Source organism: Saccharomyces cerevisiae, chromosome XII (assembly GCF_000146045.2).
Source record: "Saccharomyces cerevisiae S288C chromosome XII, complete sequence".
Taxonomy (NCBI): Eukaryota; Fungi; Ascomycota; class Saccharomycetes; order Saccharomycetales; family Saccharomycetaceae; genus Saccharomyces; species Saccharomyces cerevisiae.
Genome location: NC_001144.5, coordinates 1,043,342 through 1,071,284, shown reverse-complemented (window position 1 = coordinate 1,071,284; position 27,943 = coordinate 1,043,342). Strand labels below are relative to the sequence as shown.

General features: G+C 37.8%; 10 protein-coding genes and 1 non-coding gene across 11 annotated transcripts, besides 3 other annotated features; 3 read left to right on the top strand and 8 right to left on the bottom strand.

The window, feature by feature from the left end:
• Positions 1-7,004: part of a telomere (TEL12R; Telomeric region on the right arm of Chromosome XII; composed of an X element core sequence, X element combinatorial repeats, two distinct regions of telomeric repeats, and two long Y' elements) that runs on past the window's edge.
• On the bottom strand, positions 50-4,198 carry YRF1-4 (Y' element ATP-dependent helicase protein 1 copy 4; the record flags this gene model as incomplete). The annotated part of the gene is made up of 1 exon (NM_001182354.3): positions 50-4,198. The coding sequence occupies one exon, from the start codon at positions 4,196-4,198 to the stop codon at positions 50-52; it is 4,149 nt and encodes a 1,382-aa protein (NP_013571.3).
• On the bottom strand, positions 3,784-4,713 carry YLR464W (uncharacterized protein; the record flags this gene model as incomplete). Its single annotated transcript, NM_001182352.1, has 2 exons — positions 3,784-3,921; positions 4,201-4,713. The coding sequence occupies 2 exons, from the start codon at positions 4,711-4,713 to the stop codon at positions 3,784-3,786; spliced, it is 651 nt and encodes a 216-aa protein (NP_013569.1).
• On the bottom strand, positions 4,721-5,329 carry YLR462W (uncharacterized protein; the record flags this gene model as incomplete). The annotated part of the gene is made up of 1 exon (NM_001182350.3): positions 4,721-5,329. One exon carries the CDS (start codon positions 5,327-5,329, stop codon positions 4,721-4,723), a length of 609 nt encoding a protein of 202 aa, NP_013567.3.
• A 999-nt stretch (positions 7,005-8,003) lies between the features above and the next one.
• On the bottom strand, positions 8,004-8,366 carry PAU4 (seripauperin PAU4; the record flags this gene model as incomplete). The annotated part of the gene is made up of 1 exon (NM_001182349.1): positions 8,004-8,366. The coding sequence occupies one exon, from the start codon at positions 8,364-8,366 to the stop codon at positions 8,004-8,006; it is 363 nt and encodes a 120-aa protein (NP_013566.1).
• Positions 8,367-10,397: 2,031 nt separating this feature from the next.
• YLR460C (uncharacterized protein) lies at positions 10,398-11,528 on the top strand (the record flags this gene model as incomplete). The annotated part of the gene is made up of 1 exon (NM_001182348.3): positions 10,398-11,528. The coding sequence occupies one exon, from the start codon at positions 10,398-10,400 to the stop codon at positions 11,526-11,528; it is 1,131 nt and encodes a 376-aa protein (NP_013565.3).
• Positions 11,362-11,846: an origin of replication (ARS1235; Autonomously replicating sequence).
• Positions 11,847-12,766: 920 nt separating this feature from the next.
• Positions 12,767-13,951, bottom strand: GAB1 (GPI-anchor transamidase subunit GAB1; the record flags this gene model as incomplete). The annotated part of the gene is made up of 1 exon (NM_001182347.1): positions 12,767-13,951. One exon carries the CDS (start codon positions 13,949-13,951, stop codon positions 12,767-12,769), a length of 1,185 nt encoding a protein of 394 aa, NP_013564.1.
• A 562-nt stretch (positions 13,952-14,513) lies between these two features.
• Positions 14,514-15,473, top strand: NBP1 (Nbp1p; the record flags this gene model as incomplete). Its single annotated transcript, NM_001182345.3, has 1 exon — positions 14,514-15,473. The coding sequence occupies one exon, from the start codon at positions 14,514-14,516 to the stop codon at positions 15,471-15,473; it is 960 nt and encodes a 319-aa protein (NP_013562.3).
• A 127-nt stretch (positions 15,474-15,600) lies between these two features.
• On the bottom strand, positions 15,601-16,215 carry YLR456W (pyridoxal 5'-phosphate synthase; the record flags this gene model as incomplete). Its single annotated transcript, NM_001182344.1, has 1 exon — positions 15,601-16,215. One exon carries the CDS (start codon positions 16,213-16,215, stop codon positions 15,601-15,603), a length of 615 nt encoding a protein of 204 aa, NP_013561.1.
• A 526-nt stretch (positions 16,216-16,741) lies between these two features.
• On the bottom strand, positions 16,742-17,656 carry PDP3 (Pdp3p; the record flags this gene model as incomplete). Its single annotated transcript, NM_001182343.3, has 1 exon — positions 16,742-17,656. One exon carries the CDS (start codon positions 17,654-17,656, stop codon positions 16,742-16,744), a length of 915 nt encoding a protein of 304 aa, NP_013560.3.
• A 996-nt stretch (positions 17,657-18,652) lies between these two features.
• Positions 18,653-18,982: a long terminal repeat (Ty1 LTR).
• A 158-nt stretch (positions 18,983-19,140) lies between these two features.
• YNCL0051C lies at positions 19,141-19,214 on the top strand. Its single transcript has one exon. It is a non-coding gene; the product is annotated as a tRNA-Ile (tRNA).
• Positions 19,215-19,400: 186 nt separating this feature from the next.
• Positions 19,401-27,287, bottom strand: FMP27 (Fmp27p; the record flags this gene model as incomplete). The annotated part of the gene is made up of 1 exon (NM_001182342.1): positions 19,401-27,287. One exon carries the CDS (start codon positions 27,285-27,287, stop codon positions 19,401-19,403), a length of 7,887 nt encoding a protein of 2,628 aa, NP_013559.1.
• Between the last annotated feature and the right edge of the window lie 656 nt (positions 27,288-27,943).

Genomic DNA, 27,943 nt, shown 5'->3' with positions numbered 1-27,943 from the left:
ACTATACTACACAATACATAATCACTGACTTTCGTAACAACAATTTCCTTCACTCTCCAACTTCTCTGCTCGAATCTCTACATAGTAATATTATATCAAATCTACCGTCTGGAACATCATCGCTATCCAGCTCTTTGTGAACCGCTACCATCAGCATGTACAGCGGTACCCTCGTGTTATCTGCAGCGAGAACTTCAACGTTTGCCAAATCAAGCCAATGTGGTAACAACCACACCTCCGAAATCTGCTCCAAAAGATATTCCAGTTTCTGCCGAAATGTTTTATTGTAGAACAGCCCTATCAGCATCGACAGGAATGCCGTCCAATGCGGCACTTTAGATGGGGTAACTCCCAGCGCAAGCTGATCTCGCAAGTGCATTCCTAGACTTAATTCATATCTGCTCCTCAACTGTCGATGATGCCTGCTAAACTGCAGCTTGACGTACTGCGGACCCTGCAGTCCAGCGCTCGTCATGGAACGCAAACGCTGAAAAACTCCAACTTTCTCGAGCGCTTCCACAAAGACCGTATCGTCTTTTGCCTCCCATTCTTCCCGGCACTTTTTCTCGTCCCAGTTCAAAAAGTACTGCAGCACCTCTGTCTTCGATTCACGCAAGTTGCTCCATACTTTATAATACAACTCTTTGATCTGCCTTCCAGACATGCGGAAAACTTGGCTCCCTTGCTTGCCTCTTGTCGAATCCAATACACTAATTGTTTCTCTTCTTCTAGTAATGGCCAGGTACCAAGCATAATTTCTCTGTATCTGAGAGTAGATCTCTCCCCTTTTTACGCTAAAATATTTCAAATATCCTACAGGGTCCCCATGATATGGCTCGATGTCTTCCAAGTATTCTTTGTATTCCTCGTCATTTCGCAGCATTCTCTCCACAGCTAGTGCTTCCCAAGCCATCCTCCGATACGATACTTTCTGGCCAGCCCAACAGACACAGAGCTCGAACATCTTTTGACAGCCCTTGCATAATCCGTATTGTGTGAATACTCCCTCTGGGCAGAAGTATACGTCAATACCATAGAGGAAAAGATGTTTAATTTCGTCAGACCGAAATCCAAGAAACTGTAAGACATTCATATTCTCGGAAGTATTGGGAAATTGTGCTTTCAGTTTCTTTCTCTCTAGCAAAACCATTTGACTCCCTTTCCGCTTATACGACTCTTTGTTAATGTCGGTGACTGGATGGAATCTATTATCCTCAGCATTGCCATCTTTATTGGCGTCCTCCTTGGCACTAGCGTTGGTACTTTCAGTGGTAGTGGCATTAGTGCTGGAGTTGGTGCTAGCAGTGGTAGTGGCATTAGTGCTGGAGTTGGTGCTAGCAGTGGTAGTAGCACTAGTGTTGGAGTCGGTACTTTCGGTGGTAGTAGCACTAGTGTTGGAGTCGGTACTTTCGGTGGTAGTAGCACTAGTGTTGGAGTTGGTACTTTCAGTGGTAGTCGCACTAGTCCTGACGTTGATGCTGGCAGTGGTAGTAGCACTAGTCCTGACGTTGGTGCTGGCAGTGGTAGTAGCATTAGTGCTGGAGTTGGTACTTTCAGTGGTAATCGCACTAGTCCTGACGTTGATGCTGGCAGTGGTAGTAGCACTAGTCCTGACGTTGGTGCTGGCAGTGGTAGTAGCATTAGTGCTGGAGTTGGTAGTCGCATTGGTACTGGCATTAGCACTACCATGAATGCACGTGTCGCTGTCCTCATCACTGCTGCAATACTTTCTGCACCTGTCACTGCTATTGCTCTCCTGGAAGCTAGACGGTAACGCAATGATCGACATGGAAGCTGTCGCCTGTTTTTCAGCCAATCTGTCCATTCTTTCTATCAGTTCCACTGTGTCAGCAGACAGGTCTGTCCTGGAGCCACAGCATCCAACATGCTGGCCCTTTTTTCCTTTCTTTGATTCAAGTCCATAGAACTCGCGTACCTGTTCGGTTATACAGCCTTCCTTAATCGGTGGTAATTCACCCTTACGATTCCTTGCCGCCCAACTGTTTTTTCTAGATAATAGATAACAGAGGCCCCCATCTCTTAGTCTCCCTACGCCTTGAATGAGCTCAATAATATTAAGTCTATTATCAAGCATGATCACCATCATCAATTGCTTAATGTCAATTCCTTCAGTCACTAATTTCGTTCCGATGAGAACTCGCATGCTACCGTCAGTGACAAACTCCTTTGTGCGAGACACCTTTTCTGCAGCACCCAGCTTCCCGTGTATCCATACCACCCTAAAATACTTTCTCCAAGAGCAGGCCAATTCTTCCACTTCGTTGGTTGTGCTTGCAACTACAATGGCCTTCGACTCTGGTTCAATTTCAAAGAGGGCTAAAAGAAGCTTCAGTGCTTCTTCGGGCTGTGATTCCACTTTCTTCCAAATTTTATGAACATGCCCTAAAGGCACCTCGGATTTCTCCTTGATTAGATTAAACATCCGTGTTGGATAGCTGGATAGACCTCTGCTGAGATCTTCCGACCGTTTGAGCTCGTTGATGTCCATCGACTTCTTGGCCAGTCCCGTAAGCCCAATACGCTGCAACGCAGCATCAGCTACAGCCTCAGGTGCTGTGCCGCTCAAAAAGATTGCTTTCTCAAAAGCGTCAAAATCAAGGTTAGTTATGCCCCCAAATTGCGACTGCCGGTAGACCTCCGTTTCAAAGTTGTGAAACTCATCTACAATGAGGTAACCCAATTTTACGTTGTTGGTCCTAAAGGTGCACTCAACAATATTCTCCCACGCAGCTATCCTGTCTGTGAAATTAGTGCTAGCAAGATCATCGTAGATCCCCACGTATAAATCAGTAACGCCATCGCAACCTTCTTCAATAAAGTTTCTTACAGGGGCCACATTCAAGCAACCGCATCGGCTCAACCTGATCATGCAATTAGCAAGCAACACTGTGTACGGTACAAACAGAAACGACACATATTTCACGTCGCCCTTAGACGCCAGTGCTATCAAGGGGAGATGAAATAACTCCGTCTTACCATAGCCCGGTGGGGCCTGTACTGCCACAGAGGGTGTGTCTGCCATGTATATTTCATGACATAAGCGCAACTGATGCAAGTCCCTGAATTCAAAGGAGCTGCCAAAGAGTTTCCGGCCTGCGACGAGGATATCGTTTGTACTCTTGGGCTCTCGGGGCCTTTTTCGCGTTACTCTTGAAATTTTTTGATGATGATCTGAACTCGCCGCCTCACCTGCCACTACGTCTTCCGCATTCCGAGTACTAGAGAATGAACAATGGTAGTCGCTTTCAAGGCCTAACCATTGAATCCAGCGCTCGGAAGCTCGTTCCTGCAATAAAGTGGCGGTCGTCCCACTGACACTAGTTAACGAAAAGGAATCCACACCGTAAATATTTCGCCCTGTTTGAACGGAATGATTGGCCATGAGTTCACTCGTCGCCGACTCGTACAAATCTGTTTCAAATCTGCTACCTACGCAGTGCCGTCCTAGGGCAATCAACCCCTGACGCATCTCCCGAAAATTCAGCTTCTGAGGTGCATTCTTCGGAAGTTCCCTCATGTACTGCCGAAAAGTTGCGTATTCAACCAGACAGCCCTTCGCGGTATTCAGAAACATGTAGGAATACAAAACTATCCTCGAAATGTCTCGATTTGTTACTTGATCTGGATCCTCAAATCCCACCACATCCATCCAAGGATCATGATTAAAAGCGTCATAACTGTTACCAAGCGCACATATTTGCATTTGCCTTAGCACAGTGACAAAATAAAACACGTAATCTGAAGTGAGTCCGTCAAGCGTCTTTAGTCGAGGCTCCGATGAACCGTTCTTGTTGTAATCAGTGTACAGTTGGATGCGTCTTGTTGTATCATCGACGTATACGTTGCGCTGAGGACCGGCAAAAGCGAGTAGCTGAAGCTCTGGATAACGGTAAGGGTATCCTACGGCAAAATGGATCATCCACATAAGTGGCACCGTAAGCTCGTCAATTGCAACAGCGACTTTATTTTTAAGAGCCGCGGTCATTTTGTTAGTATCTCTTCTCAACTTGGGCAGCACAATTTCACGATATTTAACAGGTATCATTTGAAAAAAAGAATCGTTTTCCAGATACTCGTCAATTCCTCGCTTCGGTTCTCTGAACAAAACTTCTCGATTACGCAAAATGAGGCTGGCATATGGAAGCAGTTGTTCAACTCTCCCCAAAGTTTTCCACATACTGATATACCATCAGAAGAAGGTACCAAAGTTATTCTATAAGAGTCCTTCAGCGTGGTTTCCTGCGCTACTTCGTGGTACAGAATTTTGATCCATTTCCACATTGCAACGCCGTTGTTGTCATCAAATATATCTAAATCCCTTGCGGTACAAGCACAAGACGACACCAATAAAGCTTTCACGGCATCTAGTGTTTTTCTGAGTCTTCGTGGAGTGTTAGGACTGCGCAACTTACATACTTTCAGGCCATGCTCGTCCACAGAGGGAATAATGGGTTCTTCATTCGTAATAGATCGATCCTCTTCGTCACCAGCGCCACCACGGGGACCCGCCCCGAAATTGAGTGCACATGCTCGCAAGATAATATGCAAAATATCACCCAATCGGTCCTTTTTGTTCATCATATCGTTACATATCTGTGAAAAGTACTTTATCTCAATGGGTTTACGTGGGCATAGATCACGCTTCAGCCGCTCTGTGTCGACTTTCTTTTCGCCAGGTAAACTTGCTTGCATAGCTCATCTACGTGTAGGCTGCCAAATTGTACCCATATTTCCTTATGGTGCTTTTCTGAAGACTCCTTACAATAGGTGCGCCGGAAACAAAGTCAGTGAAAGTACGCATCGTAGAGCTGTCGTTCGGCCTAGCACTCGCTATTTCGTGACAACGTTCCAGGACACGGAAACTCAACTCATTATAGTATCCTCTGTTGAGGTAAAAAAGAGAAAGGGTATCGTAATCCTTTCTATTGAATTTCAAAGTATGCACTTGAAACAACGTGTAGACCATCAAGTTGATTTTCTTGGGAACAAGATACTTTGAAGGGATTGGTCCGCCCTGGAAATCTGGTTCGTCTTCAACAAACGTCAGGAACTTTTTTACATTTTTCCCGACCATGACGGAAATGACAACTTTTTCAAAAGACCTTTTCCTATCCATTGCACCAGTTCTGAATTTTACCACTTTGATTAGGCCAGACTTTTCGTCTTCGTAGAATGACCGCACTTCCGTGGGGATCGATTCAAATAAAGTTATTGAGGGACAATGTACCAAGTCGTTTTTGTTATTTAGAGCCGACTCAAACTCGTCAAAGTTTGCTTTTTCAAACTTACGCCTATCGGAAACTTTCATTTTATTTTTGTAAGTTTCGAAATTAACAATAGTATGTTGATTTTTATGCTTTTTGACAAGAAATCCATCAATATAAACAAAAGATTGTCCAGTTTTCGTCTTATCATCATCTAAGAATGTAATAATTAAGCTATTGAGAAGATGCAGAATCTGCGCTATGCAGGTGCAGCAAAAGCAAACAAAATCTCACTAAGATAAGCGACTGTCTGTCCCCTTCAAGCACAACATAGAAAACAGAAGGATGTCTCATTCATCGCTTGATTTCCGGCCTGCAAAAATAAAGTAGTCGGTACGTACTTTCGTTTTCAATTTCCATGGTGCACAGTATCTTAACTATCTGCTTAGTCGAGGAGAACCAGGATTCTGTTCGTTGCTCAGCCGCTTCGTGGATATTCTCTTGGATACTTTAAACATGGACCTACGTTCCGCTCTCGAAAAGACCAATATAATAAAAAGTTATAAATTACATTTCCTTATTAGGTATACGACCTCGCGCTTCGAAGTAGAGGAGCCCTTTTTGGCGTACCTACATATGGCGCGTCAGACAGACAAACTTCCCCCAAAAATGTATTACCCCGCCGAATAAGAAAACAGACCCATTCACCAACGACGTATCAAGTTACTTCCTTGGTTTGCAATGTCCCACTATAAAAAAATTCCTTGACGCTAGATCTTTGGGCTAAAATCTGCGTCAAACAGGAAATATTGCCTATTTTCGTACAAGGTTACTTCCTAGATGCTATATGTCCCTACGGCCTTGTCTAACACCATCCAGCATGCAATAAGGTGACATAGATATACACACCACACCCACACCCACACCCACACCCACACCCACACCACACCCACCACACCCACACACCACACACACACACACCACACCACACCCACACACCCACACACCACACCCACACACACACACACACCTAACCCTAACACTACCCTACTCTAACCCTGATCAACCTGTCTCTCAACTTACCCTCCATTACCCTACTCCCCACTCGTTACCCTGTCTCATTCAACTATACCACTCCCAACTACCATCCACCTCTCTACTTCCTACCACCAACCCACCGTCCACCATAACCGTTACCCTCCAATTACCCATATCCAACTCCGCCACCACTTACCCTGCCATTCCTCTACCATCTCCCATCTACTACTCACCATACTGTTGTTCTACCCACCATATTGAAACGTTAACAAATGATCGTAAACAATACACATATACTTACCCTATCACTCTATACCATCACCACCACTTGCCACACTCACCTTCACTTGTATACTGATATGTCATACGCACACGGATACTACAGTATATACCATCTCAACTTACCCTACTCTCATATTCCACTCCACTCCATGGCCCATCTCTCACTAAATCAGTGCCAAATGCACTCACATCATTATGCACGGCACTTGCCTCAGCGGTCTATACTCTGTGCCATTTACCCATAAATCCCATGATTATCCACATTTTAATATCTATATCTCATTCAGTGGCCTCGAATATTGTAAAAATGCTCTTAATACATACGTTATATTACTTTTGCACCATATACTAACCACTCAATTTAAATACACTTATGCCAATATTACAGAAAAATCACCACTAAAATCACCTAAACATAAAAATATTCTATTCTTCAACAATAATACAAAAACATATTGACTTGGAGTATGAACACTACCATGACGTCATTAACGTAAAAGTTCCTTAATATTGCAGTTTGCTTGAACGGATGCCATTTCAGAATATTTCGTACTTATGCAGACCATACATTAGAATAATATGCTACCTCACTGTCGTAACACTCTCCATTCACTGTGCTATAATATGGTACTGTGTTGACACTCATGCGGGTGCTATGATAAAATTGTATCCTATTTCCATTCCCATATGCTATCCGCAATATCCTAAAAGCATAACTGATGCATCTTTAATCTTGTATGTGACACTACTCATACGAAGAGACTATATCTGAACAAGACGATACTGTGATAGGTACGTTATTTAATAGGATCTATAACGAAATGTCAAATAATTTTACGGTAATATAACTTATCAGCGGCGTATACTGAAACGGACGTTACGATATTGTCTCACTTCATCTTACCACCCTCTATCTTATTGTTGATAGAACACTAACCCTTCAGCTTTATTTCTGGTTACGGTTACACAAAAACTATCGCAACCCAGAAATTTTGATATTTTCAGTGTCAAAAAATGAGGGTCTCTAAATGAGAGTTTGATACCATGACTCCGTAACTCGCACTGCCCTGATCTGCAATCTTGTTCTTAGAAGTGACGCATATTCTATACGGCCCGACGCGACGCGCCAAAAAATGAAAAAAGAAGCAGCGACTCATTTTTATGGAAAGACAAAGTGCTGAGAAGTCATGCGCTTCCAATTTCATTATTGTTTATTGGACATACTCTATTAGCTTTATTACCATCCACCCTTTTTCTAGAATAGTGTAAAAGTTTCTTTTTATGTTTATCGTATTCATAAAATGCTTCACGAACACTGTCATTGATCAAATAGGTTTATAATATTAATATACATTTATATAATCTACGGTATTTATATCATCAAAAAAAAGTAGTTTTTATTTTATTTTTCATTACTTTTTACTGTCTATGAATTTTCATTCGTAGAGGCACTCGTCCCTAGTTTGCGATAGTGTAGATACCATCTTTGGATAGAGCCTTGGAGATAGCTGGCTTTAATCTGCTGGAGTACCATGGAACACCGGTGATCATTCTGGTCACTTGGTCTGGGGCAATACCAGTCAACATGGTGGTGAAGTCACCGTAGTTGAAAACGGCTTCAGCAACTTCAACTGGGTAGGTTTCAGTTGGGTGGGCGGCTTGGAACATGTAGTATTGGGCCAAGTGAGCTCTGATATCAGAGACGTAGACACCCAATTCAACCAAGTTGACTCTTTCGTCAGATTGAGCTATAGTGGTGGTTGCGGAAGCAGTAGCAGCGATGGCAGCGACACCAGCGGCGATTGAAGTTAATTTGACCATTGTATTTGTTTTGTTTGTTAGTGCTGATATAAGCTTAACAGGAAAGAAAGGAATAAAGACATATTCTCAAAGGCATACAGTTGAAGCAGCTCTATTTATACCCATGCCTTCATCAGTCATCACTATTTAAACGATTCGTTAACAGACGCTCATTTAGCACCTCACATATCCTCCATATCTCATCTTTCACACAATCTCATTATCAGTATGGAAATGCTCTTGTTTCTGAACGAATCATACATCTTTCATAGACTTCGTATGTGGAGTATTGTTTTATGGCACTCATGTGTATTCGTATGCGCAGAATGTGGGAATGCCTATTATAGGGATGCCGGGGTACCTTGAAAAACCCTTTTGCGCGCCTGTGATTTCCGTTTTCGGTCAAAAAGAATATCTGAATTTTAGATTTGGACCCTCGTACAGAAGTCTATTGTCTAAGCCTAATTTCAGTGCTTTAAACGGCTTCCGCGGAAGAAGCATTTCTATCTCTTGAATTCGTACAACATTAAACGTGTGTTGGGAGTCGTATACTGTTAGGGTCTGCAATTTGTGAACTCTCGGCGAATGCCTTGGTGCAATTACGTAATTGTAGCCGCTGAAGGCGGATGGTATTGAGAGAAGTTGATGTTCAAAGTATCGTGTATGATAAAAATAAAATTGTAACCAGTTCGTAGTAGCAGTATTAAAACTTTGCACAGAGGGAAATATTTGATTCCGAGATGTAATCCCTCTTTTCTAGCCAGATATGAAGGAGAAAAGTGTAAGGGTAGTAGAGAGCGCTACTTTATTTTATTTTATTTTAAAAATGTTCTCTAGGAAAGGTGTATTAATAGTTGATAAAAAAAGTATTTTGTCTTCTATGTTCATAATTTCAATTCTTGAATTTTGGAAATCGTGAAATGCTTCGAGAAACCGCCTTCAATAATTAGAAAACAAAATAAAAGATTACAATTAGGCCACTCAAAAATACAATTCAGATAAGAAAGGAGCGATAGTGGGGAGTAAGAATTGGAAATACCCTTGATAATCAGGGAAAACTTAAGGAACGGGGTGTTAAAAGTCTGTGAAGTATAGATCAAACTCGCACTAGCTAGCAATACTCATGAGAACCCATGTGAGTCTAAAGCTGTGAAACTTCTTTAGAAAGCAGAGCATCCTCTAAGTTAACAGTTTTCCATACTTATTCAGTATGGATCAAGTTCCACAGTTTGTCAACTTCTGTAAAATAAACTTGTAGTGCTTCTTCGATGAAAAGGGATAGAATCTTTAAAAGACTTGATCTTGGCATTTTTATCCTCCTTCAAGCAGAATGGCTCCAGTAGAGTTGTTCTGAACGCTTCTGGGCAGTGAGCAGCATTGAAGAAAAAGTACTCAGCATTCCAAGCTTTGTTTTCATATAATTATAAATTAAAACTCATAGCCACCAATTTCCAGGTTTTGGTCGCAATATGCTGCAGAGTCAATGGCTTGTTTCATTACTATACTAGTCCGACGGAGTTTACTTTACTCTAAATTTTCTGAAATAGAAAGGCCACACGCCATACAATTAACAATAGTTCATTTAGTTGAAAGGTTTCCGAGATAGAAAGTGCGGTAGTGGAGAAGAACAATAAACGTATCAAACTTTGCGCAGTCATGGAATTTCCAGGAAACATTTTTAGGTTTTCATATGACAGCAGTTCCTGTCCGAGAGCTGTGCCTTTCTTGTCTCAGCTGACTAAGATGTCTCGGATCCGCCCGGCTGACGCGCGGCTCCGTCTAGTGGGATAGGCTTTCAACACATAGAAAACCCTTCAGATGATGAGAACACATCGAATCCCAGAGAGTAATATCACTAAGAATAAAGCAACCATGATAGACGATATTACTAAGTGTTCCTCAACAGATATTGAGAAAAGTTCTTATAAAGCGGGCAGGCTTTTTTCTATTTTTTTCTTTTTCTTTATCTAGCTTAAGATCTTTCTAACCATATTCTATAAAATGGCAAGCTGAATACAGATTATCAACGACAATTACAGATAACCTACAAACATGCAAGTTGCAATTCCAGAAACCATGAAGGCTGTCGTCATTGAAGACGGTAAAGCGGTTGTTAAAGAGGGCATTCCCATTCCTGAATTGGAAGAAGGATTCGTATTGATTAAGACACTCGCTGTTGCTGGTAACCCCACTGATTGGGCACACATTGACTACAAGATCGGGCCTCAAGGATCTATTCTGGGATGTGATGCTGCTGGCCAAATTGTCAAATTGGGCCCAGCTGTCAATCCTAAAGACTTTTCTATCGGTGATTATATTTATGGGTTCATTCACGGATCTTCCGTAAGGTTTCCTTCCAATGGTGCTTTTGCTGAATATTCTGCTATTTCAACTGTGGTTGCCTACAAATCACCCAATGAACTCAAATTTTTGGGTGAGGATGTTCTACCTGCCGGCCCTGTCAGGTCTTTGGAAGGTGTAGCCACTATCCCAGTGTCACTGACCACAGCCGGCTTGGTGTTGACCTATAACTTGGGCTTGGACCTGAAGTGGGAGCCATCAACCCCACAAAGAAAAGGCCCCATCTTATTATGGGGCGGTGCAACTGCAGTAGGTCAGTCGCTCATCCAATTAGCCAATAAATTGAATGGCTTCACCAAGATCATTGTTGTGGCTTCTCGGAAGCACGAAAAACTTTTGAAAGAATATGGTGCTGATGAATTATTTGATTATCATGATATTGACGTGGTAGAACAAATTAAACACAAGTACAACAATATCTCGTATTTAGTCGACTGTGTCGCGAATCAAGATACGCTTCAACAAGTGTACAAATGTGCGGCCGATAAACAGGATGCTACAATTGTTGAATTAAAAAATTTGACAGAAGAAAACGTCAAAAAAGAGAACAGGAGACAAAACGTTACTATTGACATAATAAGGCTATATTCAATAGGTGGCCATGAAGTACCATTTGGAAACATTACTTTACCAGCCGACTCAGAAGCTAGGAAAGCTGCAATAAAATTTATCAAATTCATCAATCCAAAGATTAATGATGGACAAATTCGCCATATTCCAGTAAGGGTCTATAAGAACGGGCTTTGTGATGTTCCTCATATCCTAAAAGACATCAAATATGGTAAGAACTCTGGTGAAAAACTCGTTGCCGTATTAAACTAGATGACGAACAGATATTATTTTCTTTCATATACATAGTTATTACGTTTAGTTATAGTGACTTAGTTTTTTTTTTTTTTTTAATGAAATTGTTTGTTATTGATCACCCCTTGTAGGGGCAACAGATGAGCACAGTGAAAATCATAACTCATTATGTGATTCGTTGTGAGTAACCCTTCCATGATTATATATCCTAACTATCTACTATCCAACTACTACATATCTATTGAACTCATATGTACCAAGCACATAAATTTATGCACCCATTTCCATTGGCAAAGACTTGGCGAAATTTAATACACTGTAATAATATCCGGCGAAGCTCTTTAAGTATTCTTACCTATAATGGCGGCTCGCTGTCCGAACGATTGCGCCGCACTTTTCTGCCTCTTACATTCCTTTTTCCTAAGGCGATAAGCAGGCTGAATGGAAACTACAATATATTGCAATAGAGCTTCCCCAAGGAACTCCCACTTTCCTTGGATTATTACAAAGAGAGTTTTACCTTTTAGGTCATTCTCACAGCAGATCCAAATATGTAGAACCTGTTTTAGAACAACAAATAGAAATGATGTGTTACAGAGTACCGTTTAAACTGAGTCATCACGTAATATTCTAATTATGTTTTTTTTTTTTAAATTAGCTAATGTAAACAGGCTGGAATGTATGGGAACTCATCACTTCGTAACTGATTCCATCTTCTATCTACCATAACTTTAAAAAAGATTATCGATAGTCTAAAAATACGCGATACACATTCTTTCTTCGTCCGTTAATGATAAAGCTCTTTTTATGTTAATGTACATGGGTTGTCAAACTACCCTTCCCAAAAAGACAGCACAAAATATATATTTATGCCGTGCTATTCTATGATAATATATTGGCTTTCACCTAATGGAAGCCCTAGCGAAGATAACCTTTTTCATACGACTTTTGGTGGGAAAGAAATTGGCATAGTCCCAAGTACAATGTTGTTATTATGTAGGAGCTTAATCCGCAGATCATACACTCTATCTCAATTCTTCGTATTATAACGCTCATGATTAATTAGGTCCTTCTGAGTTCTATCTTTTCTCTCCGAGACAATATTATGCAAATTTTAACCAAGCAGTTTCTCTTAAAAAATAGATAGCCTCTGGAATAACCAATATGGCTCTCATATTCGCTTTATCCACTCTTACGATGAACATCTGTATGGTTCTTTTTATTCTAGTTTATGTACGTTTATAGACGGGAAGTAGTTAAATTTGTGTTACCTTCAATTTGAAATTTGGGATACCGTTATCGTATTCAATTCTCAGCATCGCCCAGTTCAAGTCAACTAATATAGATGCTATAGCCAGAGCATAAACTAGGGAAATAGCATAGAAAAAATTACTATTCCCTGAACCTAAAACAACCCAAAGATGATAGAAAATTGGCGCCAAAACAATTGCGTGTAAAAACAGTAATGCTGATATGATGGGGTATCTTAAATATCCAAATAGTGGCGTGAAGAAAGGTAGGAAGCTGAAGAAAAAACCAGCGTCACCTAGTGAGGGATATGGCTTTGTAAGGACAATCCACCCAATGCATAAAATGAATGCGTAGAATGGCTGCTTATGATAGCGCAAAGTAAATGGTGTAATGAATACTGCAATAAAAATGTTGAATACAGCCTTGAAGAACGGTATGAAGGTGTCAAACATTTCAATGAAGAAGTACCACCACAAACCCAGATTTGGAAAAACCTTCTCAAAGGTTATAATAGATCCATAAACCTGTGTCAAAAATGACCAACTTTGGCTGCCTAATATACTGTAGCTGAATAATAGCAGAATTAATAAAGATAGTATGGAAACAATGGCAGATAATATTCTTTGCCTCCAACTTTTCAGCATACCTAATAGCGGAATTAAGAGGAGAATAGGGTATACTGACAAATATCCAGATATAGAAATCATAACAGAGGACAAAAGAACGTTTCCTTCAGCTAATATGCAATACAATGACGATGAAATAGCAAAATTTGTGAATATGATTGATGACCGACTAATGCACGATAAAAGGGTCAAAGGATTCACGGCATAAAGAAGTCCAGGTAGCCAAACTTTCAGTTTCAAGTTTTTGAAAGCCTTTGTTACCTCTGTCAGCTGATACGCAATTAATCCATCAATTAAAGCGTATATGAGGGAAATTAACCTGTCGGAATTAAAGAGGGAAAGAAAAAAAATCAAAATTGGAGGATGGTGAACAACCCCATGATTATATACTTGGATGTTGTTCCGCAGTAGGTATATACCTTCCTGTAGTGACCTAAATGAAGTTACGGGAGTTGAGAATTCTACAGACTGGTCCAGTTGTTGTTGTAGAGAGGGAAAAAGGCTGTTCACAGCCAAACGAATTGCAATACAGCCTAGAGCTACCTTAAGTGCTGTGGAATCCATTGGTCTCCTTTTGGTGAGTTTTTCATATAAGATCACGTTGTTTATATGAATTACTGTTCTAAAACTGGTTAGTTTTGAAAACAAAGGTCATTTCACTTAATGGAATATTTGTTTTACCCGGAATACGTAACATATCGTTTGCCAATAGACGTCTTTAAGAAGGATGTTTTAGCTTCCTTTGAGAATTATGCTACCAATAATGCAGATAGATATGTTGGAAATAACTGTTTTGACAAGAGCTTGAGATTTACTTGTTTAATGTATACTCATATAGAAACATCGAAAACAAATGAGGAAAGAAATTGAGAGCTGAGATCAATGTTAATTTTCATTCATTTGATGTTATACCTTTACACTTTAAAAATAACTCATCCGAAACAGCCAATGGTCTATCCTTGACCTTCGCCAACGCCTCTTATACTTTCATTAGAGGCCACTCTAGCACAATTCGTGACGCGTCATAGTATAGAAACGATGCGCGCATCAACAATTATGAAATTATTGCTGAACATGAACAAGTAGATACTCTGAAGAGAAAGGTACAATAATAGACATTGGTAATATGCTAAAATCCGTACAGGGACTGTGGAAAGATTTTTTTGGAATACGAGATGATGGCAGGAAACGAGAATACGGGTCCCTTGATGAAGTGAGAAAACGATCTGCCTTAAGGAGCAGAAGAAAGCAGATGCGTCCTACGGGTAAAAGCGTTCTAAAAAGACCTAGAAAGGTGACAGATAGGAAAACTGAAGAAAAAATTCGTACTAACAGGAGGAAAACACCCAAACGAAGGTTAACAAAGATATTCCAGACAATCAGAGATGTTTTTTCCAATGATAATGAAAATATGAGCAAGATGCAAAATGTTTGTGGCGACATGACTAGAATTTTGAAGAAGAGATCCCAGGGAAGACCTTCTTATATGGACACAGATACAGCCAAATCTAGGATCCTAAGGAGTGATGCCTTTAAGAGAAAGATATCGGAGTTGAAATACAATAAGCAACGGATCAGTGAACTAAGAAGTGGTAGTTCTGACGGGTCGAGTGGAAAAGATAGAAATCAATCATTATACTTAGATAGAGAAATTCTTCTACAGCGGCAAATTAAGAAAAGAGATGAGAAAATAAAAGCCTTGGAAAGCAAGCTACAATCATTACAAGAAGCATTGAATTACTCAAATGAGAAGTACAGGATTTTGGAGGATTTACTAGATTCTTCAAACATTCATCCATCATACACCAAATCTAGGAGAACCATGTCTAATCTAGCTAGAGAAAACGATGAGATTAAGCCCTTGAAAATTGATCTTTCCCCGTCTCCAATAAGAAGAACGAATTCATTATTCACTTCCAGCCCCATGAAAACATATAATCGGGATGGAAATATACCAGAGATGCAGCCGTTACAGGAAAACATATCTCCCGCCTGTCCCACTCCACCCTATCGTTCAAGGGAAACTGAAAAAGAGGATGAAACACTTTCACCAATCTCAGTGGACTTTTCAAGTTATTTATCTTAATTTCTCCTGTGAAATTAAAAGTATTCTCCATATATGGAGCGCGAAGATCACGGCCTAATCCTCATGATTCATTTTATAGATGCTTTATATAATAATTAGAGTACACATAGTTTTCATCATATTTCCGTTAAACTGGTTGTACTGTTTGGCCGTATGTAGAAGTATTATTTTCCATGTCAGAGACTTTTATTTTTTGTATATTTACCTTTATTATGGCTGTATCTTCTCCTAGTATAAAAATATCTGCGTCTGGATTGACTGTTAATAACAACCGCCTATAATAAGTAGATTCTTCACTATTAGGGTTCACAATATCAGCAATACCATTGATAGTAGCGCTCACTTGATTCAATTCACTTTGGTTCAAATCTCGTAAAAAGTTGTTAAATTTTGTAGACTCTGACTCAACAAATGAAAAATCATCTTTACTATGGACGCTTTTTTTTCGAAGAGTTAAATTTTTAGCTGTGATCCAATCGTGAAATAGCAATGCAACGTTTGGGTTGCTCATGACATTACGAAAGGTTACTGATTTCTCGAACACTGTGAATATAATATAGTCATTACAATCTATTTCTATACTATACTCATGTTTATGGAAAGTTTCCGCGGATGAAACAAATATGTAATGCATCAACGAAACAGATGGTATACAATTTGACGAGCATGTCGCCACATGAACATACTTGGAACTTTTAATCAGGCGTAACAGGTCTTTTGGTATTTGTTCATTGAGTTTCATCTTTAAAGGCTTGAGAGATTTGTTTTTTTAAGGTTTACTTTCCTTTGCAGAATGTTGCATAATTTTCACTATCAATTATACGTTTTTCAGATCAGACGCCTGCAACCCTAATTTTCGCACTCTGAACTTCGTATTTATCGTTTATTCAGTATAGAAAAGGAATATCAAATTTGAAATTCTAGATAATATTTATATATATGAGGTATCTAGAAGTGCGTTAACATTAGTGTTAACTGGGCTGCACCCACTTGTGACGTTTAAATTTCTGTCCCGGGCCTTTATCGTTTCTAAGCGCTTTGGTACGTCACAAGAGTACGCCTGATATTTTGTTGTGACATTACGTGTATGACTTATTAATACAATTTTTATGGATGGATAATTAAATCAATTTAATATTACCATTTGATGAAAAAAAGAAGGGAAACAAAACAAACGGTAAAACACTGTTTATTTGAAATGAAATGAAATGAAACAATATTGGATATTGAAACGTTGATATATTGAATTGATTCAATAAGTATTATTATCAAGGCGTAGGTAGCGCTTGCAACTTTTCTTTCTTCAGTTCTGTGATTAGGTCTGCCCAGGACAGTAAAATTTCTTTACAAAGTGGGTGAAATTCGCCTAAGTCAGGATCATTAACAATTGCTTTCAGTAGCTTGTGTAATTTGCTTTCGCGTAGGGCCTTCAAATCAAAAAAGGGCCGTTTGGTGTCAGAATTCTCATATATTCTATTTAATAGTTCATGAGTTTCCTTGATCTCATGCTCAGTAGGAGGTGTTTCTCTCTGGATTAGATTTCTTTGAATCCTGCGGCGAAATAACTGTGAAATTTCTACTCTTCTGGAATAGTCTAATTTAACTTTCTTTTTATTGCCACTGTTTGATTTTCCTCCCGAATTAGCTGTGGGTCTCTTTTTTTTGGACGGTTTGATGTTCGGTTTGCTTTCTTCTTCATTTGATTTCTGGTTATCTTCCGGATCTTCTTTGATGGATATTGAATTTTTTTTTCTTTTATTCACTACTTTTGTTCGACCTACAAAGGGATCTTCTCCGGCAACGATTTTAGAACCTTCACTTTTCTCAAACGCTTTTAGATCACTTAACCTGTTTTCTTCTTCAAACTTTTCTTGTAAAAATACGTTGAAATCATCAAAATTTTTTGCTTCCTTATAAGCATTGACCAATTCCCTTTGGTTTGCATTTTTACTATGTTCTAATATGAAATTGTGAATGCTGTCTTGATCTAGCTCCTTTAATCTACTGGGTTGTTCCCAATAATAAGTTGGATCGTTGAAAAAACAAACAGCAACACAATTGGATTTTCTCTTTCTATATACATCGTTTCGCAGCAAACGCTGTGGAAATACTACAGCTGGCCAAGGTGGAAACGAGCCAACTTTGCATAACACTAAATCGCCTGTTCTAATATCTTTTGTCATAAACTTGCGGACCAAACCAGGGATAGCTAATATCACAAAAGAAATGGAAGTAAAAACAGAAAAAAATAAAAGGGAAAAAAAGCCAGGAGGAGCAACGACTGTAGGTCCTAAAAGAATGCTTGTGAAACTTCCAATATAAGCTTACCAGTAGTCAACTCACAATATGCAATAACAAATATCTGAGAGAAAAATAGATATGTCCAAATCTCTCTGCAGAACTTAACGAAACGTATATTGATATTTTAGCCCCTTTGATGTATTTTTTACAACAGAAGCAACTTTTGTTTATTTACCATTGATTGATTATTCTAGAAAATCAAAAAAAAAAAAAAAAATAAATAAAATAGAAAAGAAAAATACTATAATTATTACCCGCCATTGGATGTTTCAAAGTTCAATTAAGAACAGCTTACCGTAATGTAAATGGAGAGAGACCTTGTTTCTTCCGTATTGTACCAAACTATCAATCTGGAAGAAATCAACACGCTATTGCAGAGTTTTTTAATTGGGGAAGTTTAAGCCATTTTCATTGATAGGTGGTTGAAATAAGGTTATCATCCAAGGCGACTGATAGGGTTTTAAAATGTCCGAATAGTTTAATTTTGCTGCTACTCACTTTACAGTGCGACGTTATTTCTTTTATCTGTTCATTCCCTGACACACCGATGTAACTCTGAGGATTTATCCTACAAGTTATTTTTGTTATCGGAACATGCAGATTGTAAAGATCAGCTATTGCAAATTGGTGAATACAAGTGCCCTCAGAATCGCTCAGTCCTGCTCACACATAAATGCAGACGTTATTATGCTTTCTTGAAGTAAAAATTGATGATTATTAGTTGAATAGTAGTCGCTTTTCCGAAGATGTTACTTGTTAAAATAAAAATCAATTATAACCTATTGACTAGTATTCTCACTACTAGTATACTGCCATACACAATGTAAAGAGTATAACGTAAATGAGGAGTTGACACGAAAGAATTGATAACGTGATGGTGTTGGAACGAAACCCTATCATCATCTATTGACCAGTGTTCATGTTACAAGTGTATTATCATATGCGGTATAAAAAGACGACATAAAGATTGAGAAACAGTCATCTGACTTAATGGAAGCTGAAATGCAAAGATTGATAATGTAATAGGATAAGTAAGCATATAAAACGAAAGGAAAAATAATTGTAATATTATAGTGCAGGACTACCGATTCCACTTTGAGGATTCATATGTCCTCGAGAAGAACTTCAGCATATCCTGCATACATAATGTTATTGCCTTTATCAACTATGGAATTTTAACAATTATCACAAAATTCACCTAGTTCTCAGATCTTTTTTCCAACGATTACTACTGAGGATTGTTTGCCTTAGTTATCGTTCAAATGCTGTTAGCTATTTCCCTAATTAATAACAAGTGCTTGAGATGTCTTATATTTATACTACAGGTTATGGTTTTCGTGTGACCTTGTTTTGACGTCCTTTTCATGGTCTCTTGGCCCAGTTGGTTAAGGCACCGTGCTAATAACGCGGGGATCAGCGGTTCGATCCCGCTAGAGACCATTATTTTTTTTACTTTAAGTAAATAATGGGCATTACTAATGGAAGACCTATATGATGTTTTTTGTTCTTCGAATCCTAGGTATTTCAATGTAGTACAGCAATAAAGGTCTGAAACATGGTAACATATTGATATGTATGATGCTACATTAAGAGATATGAAAAACTATAAATTTTTTTTGAATGTTTTTAACGAAGTTCTTCAGGCTCCGTGTAGGAATTATAAGTTGTGAGTTGCTTCAGTGGTGAAGTGTCGTCAGCAATTTTATTCTCCTTAGAATTTCTTTTCAATTTATTACCAATAAATCTCCCAGTATGTTTTATTAAAACCTTGATTAACACTTTTTTAAGGGCAAGTAATAGATCTGTGACCCTCAAAGTTTGGTTGGACAATCTTAAAGTCGGGAAATTGAAAACAAAGTTAGTAACGTTAGCCAATCTCATCTTTCCTTTGCCCTTATAACTGATACAAAGTTTGAAGCTGTTCAATTTAAGATCTTCAACGATCATATAATCACTTGATCTCTTTAACATTTCATTGAAATCAGAACTAATATCTTCTGAAAACTCAATTTTTCCTTCCTCTGATTCTGATGACACCATATCAAAAATACTGGAAGCTCCATCATCGTCATCTCCGTTTCCATCGTAAATTAACTCCTTTAACGATAACCACTCAAAAAGTTTATTTAGTCTGTCCTCTTCTAATTTTATCGTCAAACTCGACAAAGTGGTCTCAACGTTTTTAACAACCTTAATACCACCTACAGGCTTATCAACATCCCAAGTTATTTGAACTAACGGAACATCACTCGCCAAACCGACTGTGTCATTACCACTTGATGTTATCAAAGGCCCTAAAATACAATGATAATTAACATTTTCGCCTAAGTCAAATATTTGCATCATTTTTACGGTTACAGTGTTCTTCCTTAATCCCATCGTGTGTTGGATTCTTTGAAAGTTTAGCTTTGCAACGGCAATATCTAAAAATGGTTTGTCAATTTTGTCTAATAAATGCAAGATAGTTTCATTAACCTTGATATTCCATACTAAAGTCCTATTAATGTAATTGTTTCCATTTGAAGTGAAAACCTTCCTTAAGATATACAACCTCAACAACTGATGCATGCGTTCGTTGTGAATATTGGATAGATCGAGTTTTCCAATGTCGTCCAATAGGCTTCTTTTGAATAAAAGCTCCTTTTCAACAACAGCTAGAATTTGTTCACTATCGTGTAAATCATTTACGAATTTTCTAGTTTGGGCTGTATCATAGATATCGTAACCAATAATTAGTTTTTCAATATATTTCTTCAATTCTTCATCTTCGGGTTCTACATAAAGGAATAATTTCAAGGCCATCTTCGTCAGCATTAGGTACTCGTCAGAATTCACTTGTACGTTAACTTGAGGAACGTATCCGCAAATATTATCTTCTATTTTATCTTTTAAGGAGTCATATTTAGCAGAAAACGGTGCTAATTTCTGATGATGAAGCAGAGCAGAAATATTCCTAACCACTGCTTTCTTTTTTAATGCAGAAGGTTCGAATCCTAACTCCAAGCCTAGCCATGGTGGCCACTGTTCTTTTTTATCTTGGCCATATGAGCTGGAGCCGAAGTATAGTTCAAAAAACTCTTGGTAATCCTTTTTATTAAATAAAAAGGCATTGGCGTTTCCGAATAGAATGCCATGTCTTTTCAAAAAAATATCTTGCATATACGTGTTACTGGTAGTGTTTGCATCAAATTCCAATGTCTTTAGCATAAAAAAGGGTGAAGAAACCAAAACACAAGCTTCTGGATTTTCCAGGGATGTCAACTGAATTTGTGGAGTTATAAATTGGACAAAAAACTTATGGTGTATCTTATTTTTGATGTCACAAGACAGTTGTGTAATATTTTTTTCAAATATATTCAAAAGGTTCTCAGTGGTGAACTCTGTATCATCGCAGCTATGACATTGTTTAGTGGTGTTTGCTTTGTCTGTTCCTTCTGGTATCGCTTCCATACTCGTTGTATCATCAGTCATTTCTCTTTGCTTTATTACATCTTCAAATTCCCTTAGGCCCTTGCCACTTGCTAAAGAAGCAAATTCATTGGATAGGTTAGCATAGTAAAAAAATTTGAAAATAGCACTTCTTGCGTCCTCGTTCCATTTCAACAGTACGTTAAAAATAAAAAATCTATGTTCAAATTGTTTCAGGGTCTTTTTGGTGTTTTTCAATAGATTTAAAGAGTCGAAATGGAAAGGCTGTTCTGTTTGTCCGGCTTCATGTTGTTTAAATATCTTCTGGAAGTCTTTCAGTAGTAATTCTGCATTTTCCACACTAGAATTTGCTTTTGAGAGTAAATCATTCAAATTCTCCTCTGATACACCGGCTGATTTGTTTTTTCTAATACCCTCCTGCAATTTCTCTCGAAACTTCTTCAAAACTGTAACACGTTTCTCAACTAGGTCAGTACGTAAAGAAACATTGTGCCCTAGTGTACAGCCATGGGAGACACGATTATCAAACGGCGTTATTGGCTTGCATGTTTTCGGATCAACTTGGTATTTGTCACCATAACTAGCTCTTTTTTGATAAGCGAACTGAGGAGAAAAGGCAAATGGCATAATCTTAATTTTTGGAAGATAATTATCAGGGTTAATGAAAAATGCATCTTGAAAATCTGTTATATCAAGCCACGACATATCATTATCAAAAATATCATATTCAGCATCCTCTTTCTCTTCAATGTAGTTTAATTTACTGAACTCACCACTTACAGTCCGGATGTCCACGTCCTGGCATACAACATCACCAGCCAGAAATTTTAATTTCATAACTCTCCTTCTGACGTTCAAGCCGGCTTGATATTCAGTCAATACTTCCTTCCTTTGATGAAGATCCATAATAAAATGAGAAGATTTAGCCTTTAAACCAGCAAATTCGGCAACTTCTAAGTAGTTTTTACGCAAAATTTGATCGGCATCAGCGTTGTGGTACATGTAATTAATGAATAATGGTGAGACATCTGCGTGGTAAGAAATGGTATATAAATGTTCACCAAATTTAGGACTGATACTTTGGAGACCAAATAATGGCCCTCTCCTTACGGGAAAGTTTCCTGAAAATGATTTCCACCAAACAAAGAATGCCTTGAACCCGTTGGGACTTAGTTGCATAGCGTTATATGCGGAGTTTGAGTTAGATGATAGCCCGAAAGACATATGTATAAAGTCACTTCTAAAGCCAGCATATGAATCATGTTTTGAGAGATCTTGAACGTAAATTGGGTTACATAGACGAGTCAAATAATGCTTTTTGGACTCAAAAGTTCTCTCATTCAAACTAGGCCCCAACCTTTCGAAGAGAATACCCATATCCAGTGTCATACCCCCAGATAGTTTAATTCCTGTCTTTTCAATGAACGATTTTCCCATAATTTCCTTGTCTGCTTTTTCGTTTTTACTTGATGTAGTGTTCAATAAATAGTAAAATGAAGCATATCTCTGCATGTTCGTATCGTCCTGGTTTGGAATGAACATTGTATTGGTACTAGGTCTAGACCATACCAGTAACGGCTTTGCAAAATAATTGGGAATGCTGAAATGGACCTTGTCTGCGCTGCAGGATAAAAATTTTTTGGGATCATTATCTTCGTTACATTTTAAGTTAACATTACCATCAAAACCAACTATGAAACCAGCTGATTCGCCGCCAAGCATATAGGGACTTTTTGCGCCTTTAAGGGAAATTTCGAATTTTCCCCTCTTTTTCCAAACTATATTGATCTTTCCATGGAAAAGATATCTTGTTTTATCCCAAAACCCTAGTTTAACAGAAGGATCTAATGGAGGCTTTGAAAAGTTATCCAAACATTGCATTGTTTGTTGAATGGCTGGTTGATAAGAACCACCCCAAGTTACTCGTGTTGTATGGTTAGAGTTTATTTCAAAATTTAGATCGGTGAATATCTTAGCGCTAGTCATTGTTCTGGGCACGAACAACGAGTAATATCTATCTGTATTTTCAACAGTTACCGATGGTATTAAAGGAACAAATAAAGTTCTAAGCTCTCTGTCGGATTGAAGCATATCCTCTGTTATCATAAAATCCCCATAAATTCTCATAGGTATTGTTTCTTTACTTTGTGTAGAGCTTAGTGGAGGTATACTAACAAAAGGCAGGGGATAATCTCTCAAATGCCATCTTACTTCACTAAATTTCGCATCTAAATGCATCGGAATCATAATCGAATATTCTGTATTCTTCGGAACGCCTTTTCCAACATCGTGAATGAAGTTTGGAATATTTTCAATGCCACATGAAGGCCTTATTATATCAATATCGATATTCTCAATTATCAAATTCATTAAAAAAGGATTTGTTGAGAAAGGTAAAACTTTTTTGTTAATATCTTTGGGGAGCTTAGTATAATCAATGAAACCCCATAAGAAAGAAAAGTTCTTATCGAACTCACGACGTTCTTTAACTTTATATTCTTTCACCCTTTTAATCCATGAATCGGAGAAGTTCGCTAATAAAGTATTGTACGCATTTTCAATCTCGGGAGAAATAAACTGCGTTCTATCAGGCCTGTCATCACGCTTTCCATTAATGTTCAAAGCTGCTGGGGTAAGAGGTATTTCAGAATCTGTTGCGGATTTACGCAATCTTTTTTTCCCATCCTTTGCCCACAATCCTGTACGGTGCTTTAGTATTGCGTTATCAATTGCCTCGAAGTCGTCCTTCATTTCTTTAGCGTTCTTTTGACTTTTAATCAAATCTTCAGAGATGCGTTTATTGAATTCCTGTAATTTCGCAAGTCTCTCCCGTTGTTCTTGTAAACCGATCTGAAAGATAGTATTCAATTCTGCCTCTAGTGGATCATCAGAAATGCTAAATAACCACCTTTTAGATTTCAGTTTAATCTTTGGCAGTGATAAAGGAGTCTCTATTTTGTGGGGGAAAATTATCAAATCGTCTTTTGATGTTTTCAACGAATATAACATTTGTTTAATACTCTTAAATATAGTTGGAATAGAATCTATTATTTTAAACATCTCGAAATGATGCGGTATGGAAAAGTGCCATGAATCATTTTCTAAGGTTATGGCGGATGGTAATTTTTCCCAATTCTGTAAAGAGTTTAACTTTTTCATTTGCTGTTTTAATAAATCAATGTGTATCATTACTTTAAATCCATTGATACAGATCATTCTCTCCCAAAAGTTTGGCTGCGTTGGAGATTCTACCATCATTCTGAAGTACTGACCTGAAACTGAAATTGTATTACAGTTTTTGACTGTGATAAATGTCGAAGTTGGTTCAAATTTTGTTCTAAGGCCATTTGGGAGTGCGATTATTTGGCTGATATATTCAGAAGAGAAATTTATTTCGAGTAACTCCTTTAGTTGGCCCCATTTTATACTTTTGATACATGATTTTTTTTTGGATTCTGAGAGGGCAAGAAAGTATTGTTTAGTTTTAGACTGTCGCATCTTTTGGTGTATACAATGTCCAAATATTTGGTTCAGTGTGTGTATTCCTGAGACGGCCAAAAAGATACTCATCAGTGATACTACCGATGTTCCTCTGGAGTGATTTATTTGCAAAATTATCTTCGAATCGCTTTCATTGCTACTAAATGACTCAGTGTCTGGAAATAGCTTAATTGATAAATTAGAAACTTTGGAAACAGTTTTAGTGGACAATTCTTCGCTCACTTCGGGTGTCTCTCCGATTATTGACGTAGTTATATCATTTACTAGTAAGTTGATGTTCCAAAGATGATTTACCTCTGTCGCATCACTAGTCGATATATCGTCTAAATCGGCAATACTGGACTTATGGTTAGGATTCTGTTTATTATCTTTACTAAAATTTGTGAGCTGACCAGACCTAACCATAGTAGCGTGATTTGAGCCAATTTTGTTATGCCATTGTGTCTTGTCACCAAATAAAGCAATTTGCAATTTTTCGACTGTATTGCAGTATTTTCTTAGTTTGCCATCAATTAGGTCCTTTGAACTTTGAGAGTCAACGGAAGAGAAAACATCTCTTGGCATAAAAACCGACCTAGCACCTAGGGTGGATGATATGTCTCTAATATTGATTTTAATATAATCGAAAAAATCAGGTAGTTGCTGGAACATGAAGTCGCTTGGTAAAATTTCCTTCTGTCTCAAACATTTAGCCATATTAGAACATTCAGCTTTCATATTTTGTAAATTAGATGCGAACTTTTCATAGAACTCTTTGAAATAATTCTCTTCGACATTTGCCAACTGACTATCTAAGTTGTGTACTAATTCACTCAACATAACCATTGTTGGAAGTTCAGATAAATCTAGCATTAGCGTGTCGATATCAGCGTTTGCAGAACATAATATATCCGGTAAAAGTTGAACTTTTTCTTCTATGGCAATGCTGTCCACCCTTAATATTGTATGCTCGTATTTTTGATGTTTTATAATATGCTGTAATTTCATATCTAGTAATTCAACATTCCAATGGCTTTCATAAAAAATGTGTTGCGTCTCTTCTTTTTCTTCCATAAGATTGTTACCCAATGTATATCTTTTAGAGTGATGGCTTATCATGAAGACAGAAAACTTGCCTATGATCAGATCGTCTTTATCATTGATAACAAATTTGGGATCATCCAGGGTGAATTTCATATTGATTAGAGGCAAAAAACACTTAAAATAGTCAAATAGGACTCTCCGCCTTGTTAAGAACTTTACATGAGAATTCTCCTTTAAAATCTTGTTTTTCGGACAAGAGGACGTAAAGACTTTAATGTTTGATAGGAAGCATTTGATAAAGGAAATATTTACTGGATCCATGTCAATAGTTAAGGAGGATATATTACCTTTGATGTTAAAAATAGCGTTCTCTAGTTCCTTTGCGTGTAGGTTATTAGAAAGACGAAATTTTTGAGAGAACAAATTGGTTTCGCCAAATATCGAAACATTTGGAATTTCAATAATTTTCAACTGTTTGGCGTGGCTTTGATGTTTTCGATTTAGATTCAAATATATATTAAATCTTGCCATTATAATACTAAACTTGAAGGGAGAATCACGCTCCTCAAAAATTAACGTATAACCTGGCATCTCATTTCTGAACCTGTTGGTATTGAAGTTTATATTAGAAACCAAAACATTATAACTGATATATTTGTTCATTCCAAGCAGTTCTGGATGATTGGTGAGTGGAAAATCTTTGATTTGAAGTTTATCAACGGTGACGTTCATTTCTTTCAATGGCTTTATCCGATCTACAAATTTTTCCATTGCATACACGAGATCATCCTTCATCTTAGCGATATCTTCATCCTTTAGCTCTTCATTCGCCTTTGTTGTATCTGCCAATCTTTGTAGAAGTTTTTCATTGGACATCAAATCAACGTTCTCCTTGTTGATAAATAAATTCAATAAATTCATGGGAATATTTAAATCACCTAGTTTTAAATCTAATCCTACTTGAAGTCCATCCTTCAGAGGATTCATAATTTCACCAATTAGTAAGTTTGTATTCACTATAAAAATGGCATCAGCAATGATGGTCTGGCCATTCCAAAGAAGTTTTCTCAAAAAGGAATCAAATCTTAGTGACTTGATATGTTTAGAGTTATCAATTGAAAGAAAAAAGCCAAATTTTTCAATCGTGATATCGTTGTTGACTAATTGCGTATCTTCCAAAATGATCGTGACCCCATTGAGCCAGTATTGTGATAATGAAAGAATCTTAGAAATGAAGCCCCCACCATTATCTTCGGGGGTCTCTATAAAAGTTCTTTCTTCCTCTCTTGGTAATTCTTTATGAAGATCATTAGTAGATGATTTCTTGGAATCAATTCGTAGACCCTTGATGAAAAGCTTTCTTTCAAATACAGCAAAACGAACGGATTTTAGCCTGACGGTACCATCTTCTAAGGATAAACCGCATATTTCTAGTTTAAACAGGTTAATCCATGTTATATTTATTCCTAAAAGCTTCCTTAGTAAAATTTTACAGCTCCATAAGAAAGTCACTGCAAATATAAGCCACTTGTACAGTAGAACATTAATCGGAAACATCATCTACATATACCGAGGTAAAGGGCTTTTCTAAGGATTCTTATGTTCTGATCTAATTTAAAGCTGTTTGCTTTTACTGTCCTTTGTAATAGCTACCGTTCTTTGTCTCTGAGATGTCTAGGCCCTTTTAAAAGGGATTTATAGTTTATATCGCATTGAATGGCTTAATTGTCCAACTGCAACACCACCAAGACCCTTTTTCATGTCTCCCTTATTTCCGTCTTAATTTCCATGCAATGGGAAGTATATTTCCCGTGTAACGTGATATATTTGTGATGTAGTTCATGTTTGAGTTACAAGCCAAAAAAATAGGAAAAATATGCAGAACAAGAGTGAACGGGAACAAAAACTTGACAAATTTGAAACTCTGGATATAAAGGTTTTAATTTTATGTTTTTCTTGAGGATCTTCCATAAATTTGATCAATTGAATAAATTGGTAAACTTCACCCAAAAATTTGTTACTCCTTCAATTGTAATAGCGCTTAATCGATCCGAAGCTACTTATGCCAGAATAGATCATATTAAAAATGATAAAATAGATAAGGGGTCTCTATGACACTCTTTTTCCCGGAGCGTTGGAAATGATAGCGGCTATTTTTCTTTTGTCCTTAATATATTTTTCTCCTGCAAAGGTTAGGAAGTATAAAAGGAAGGGCA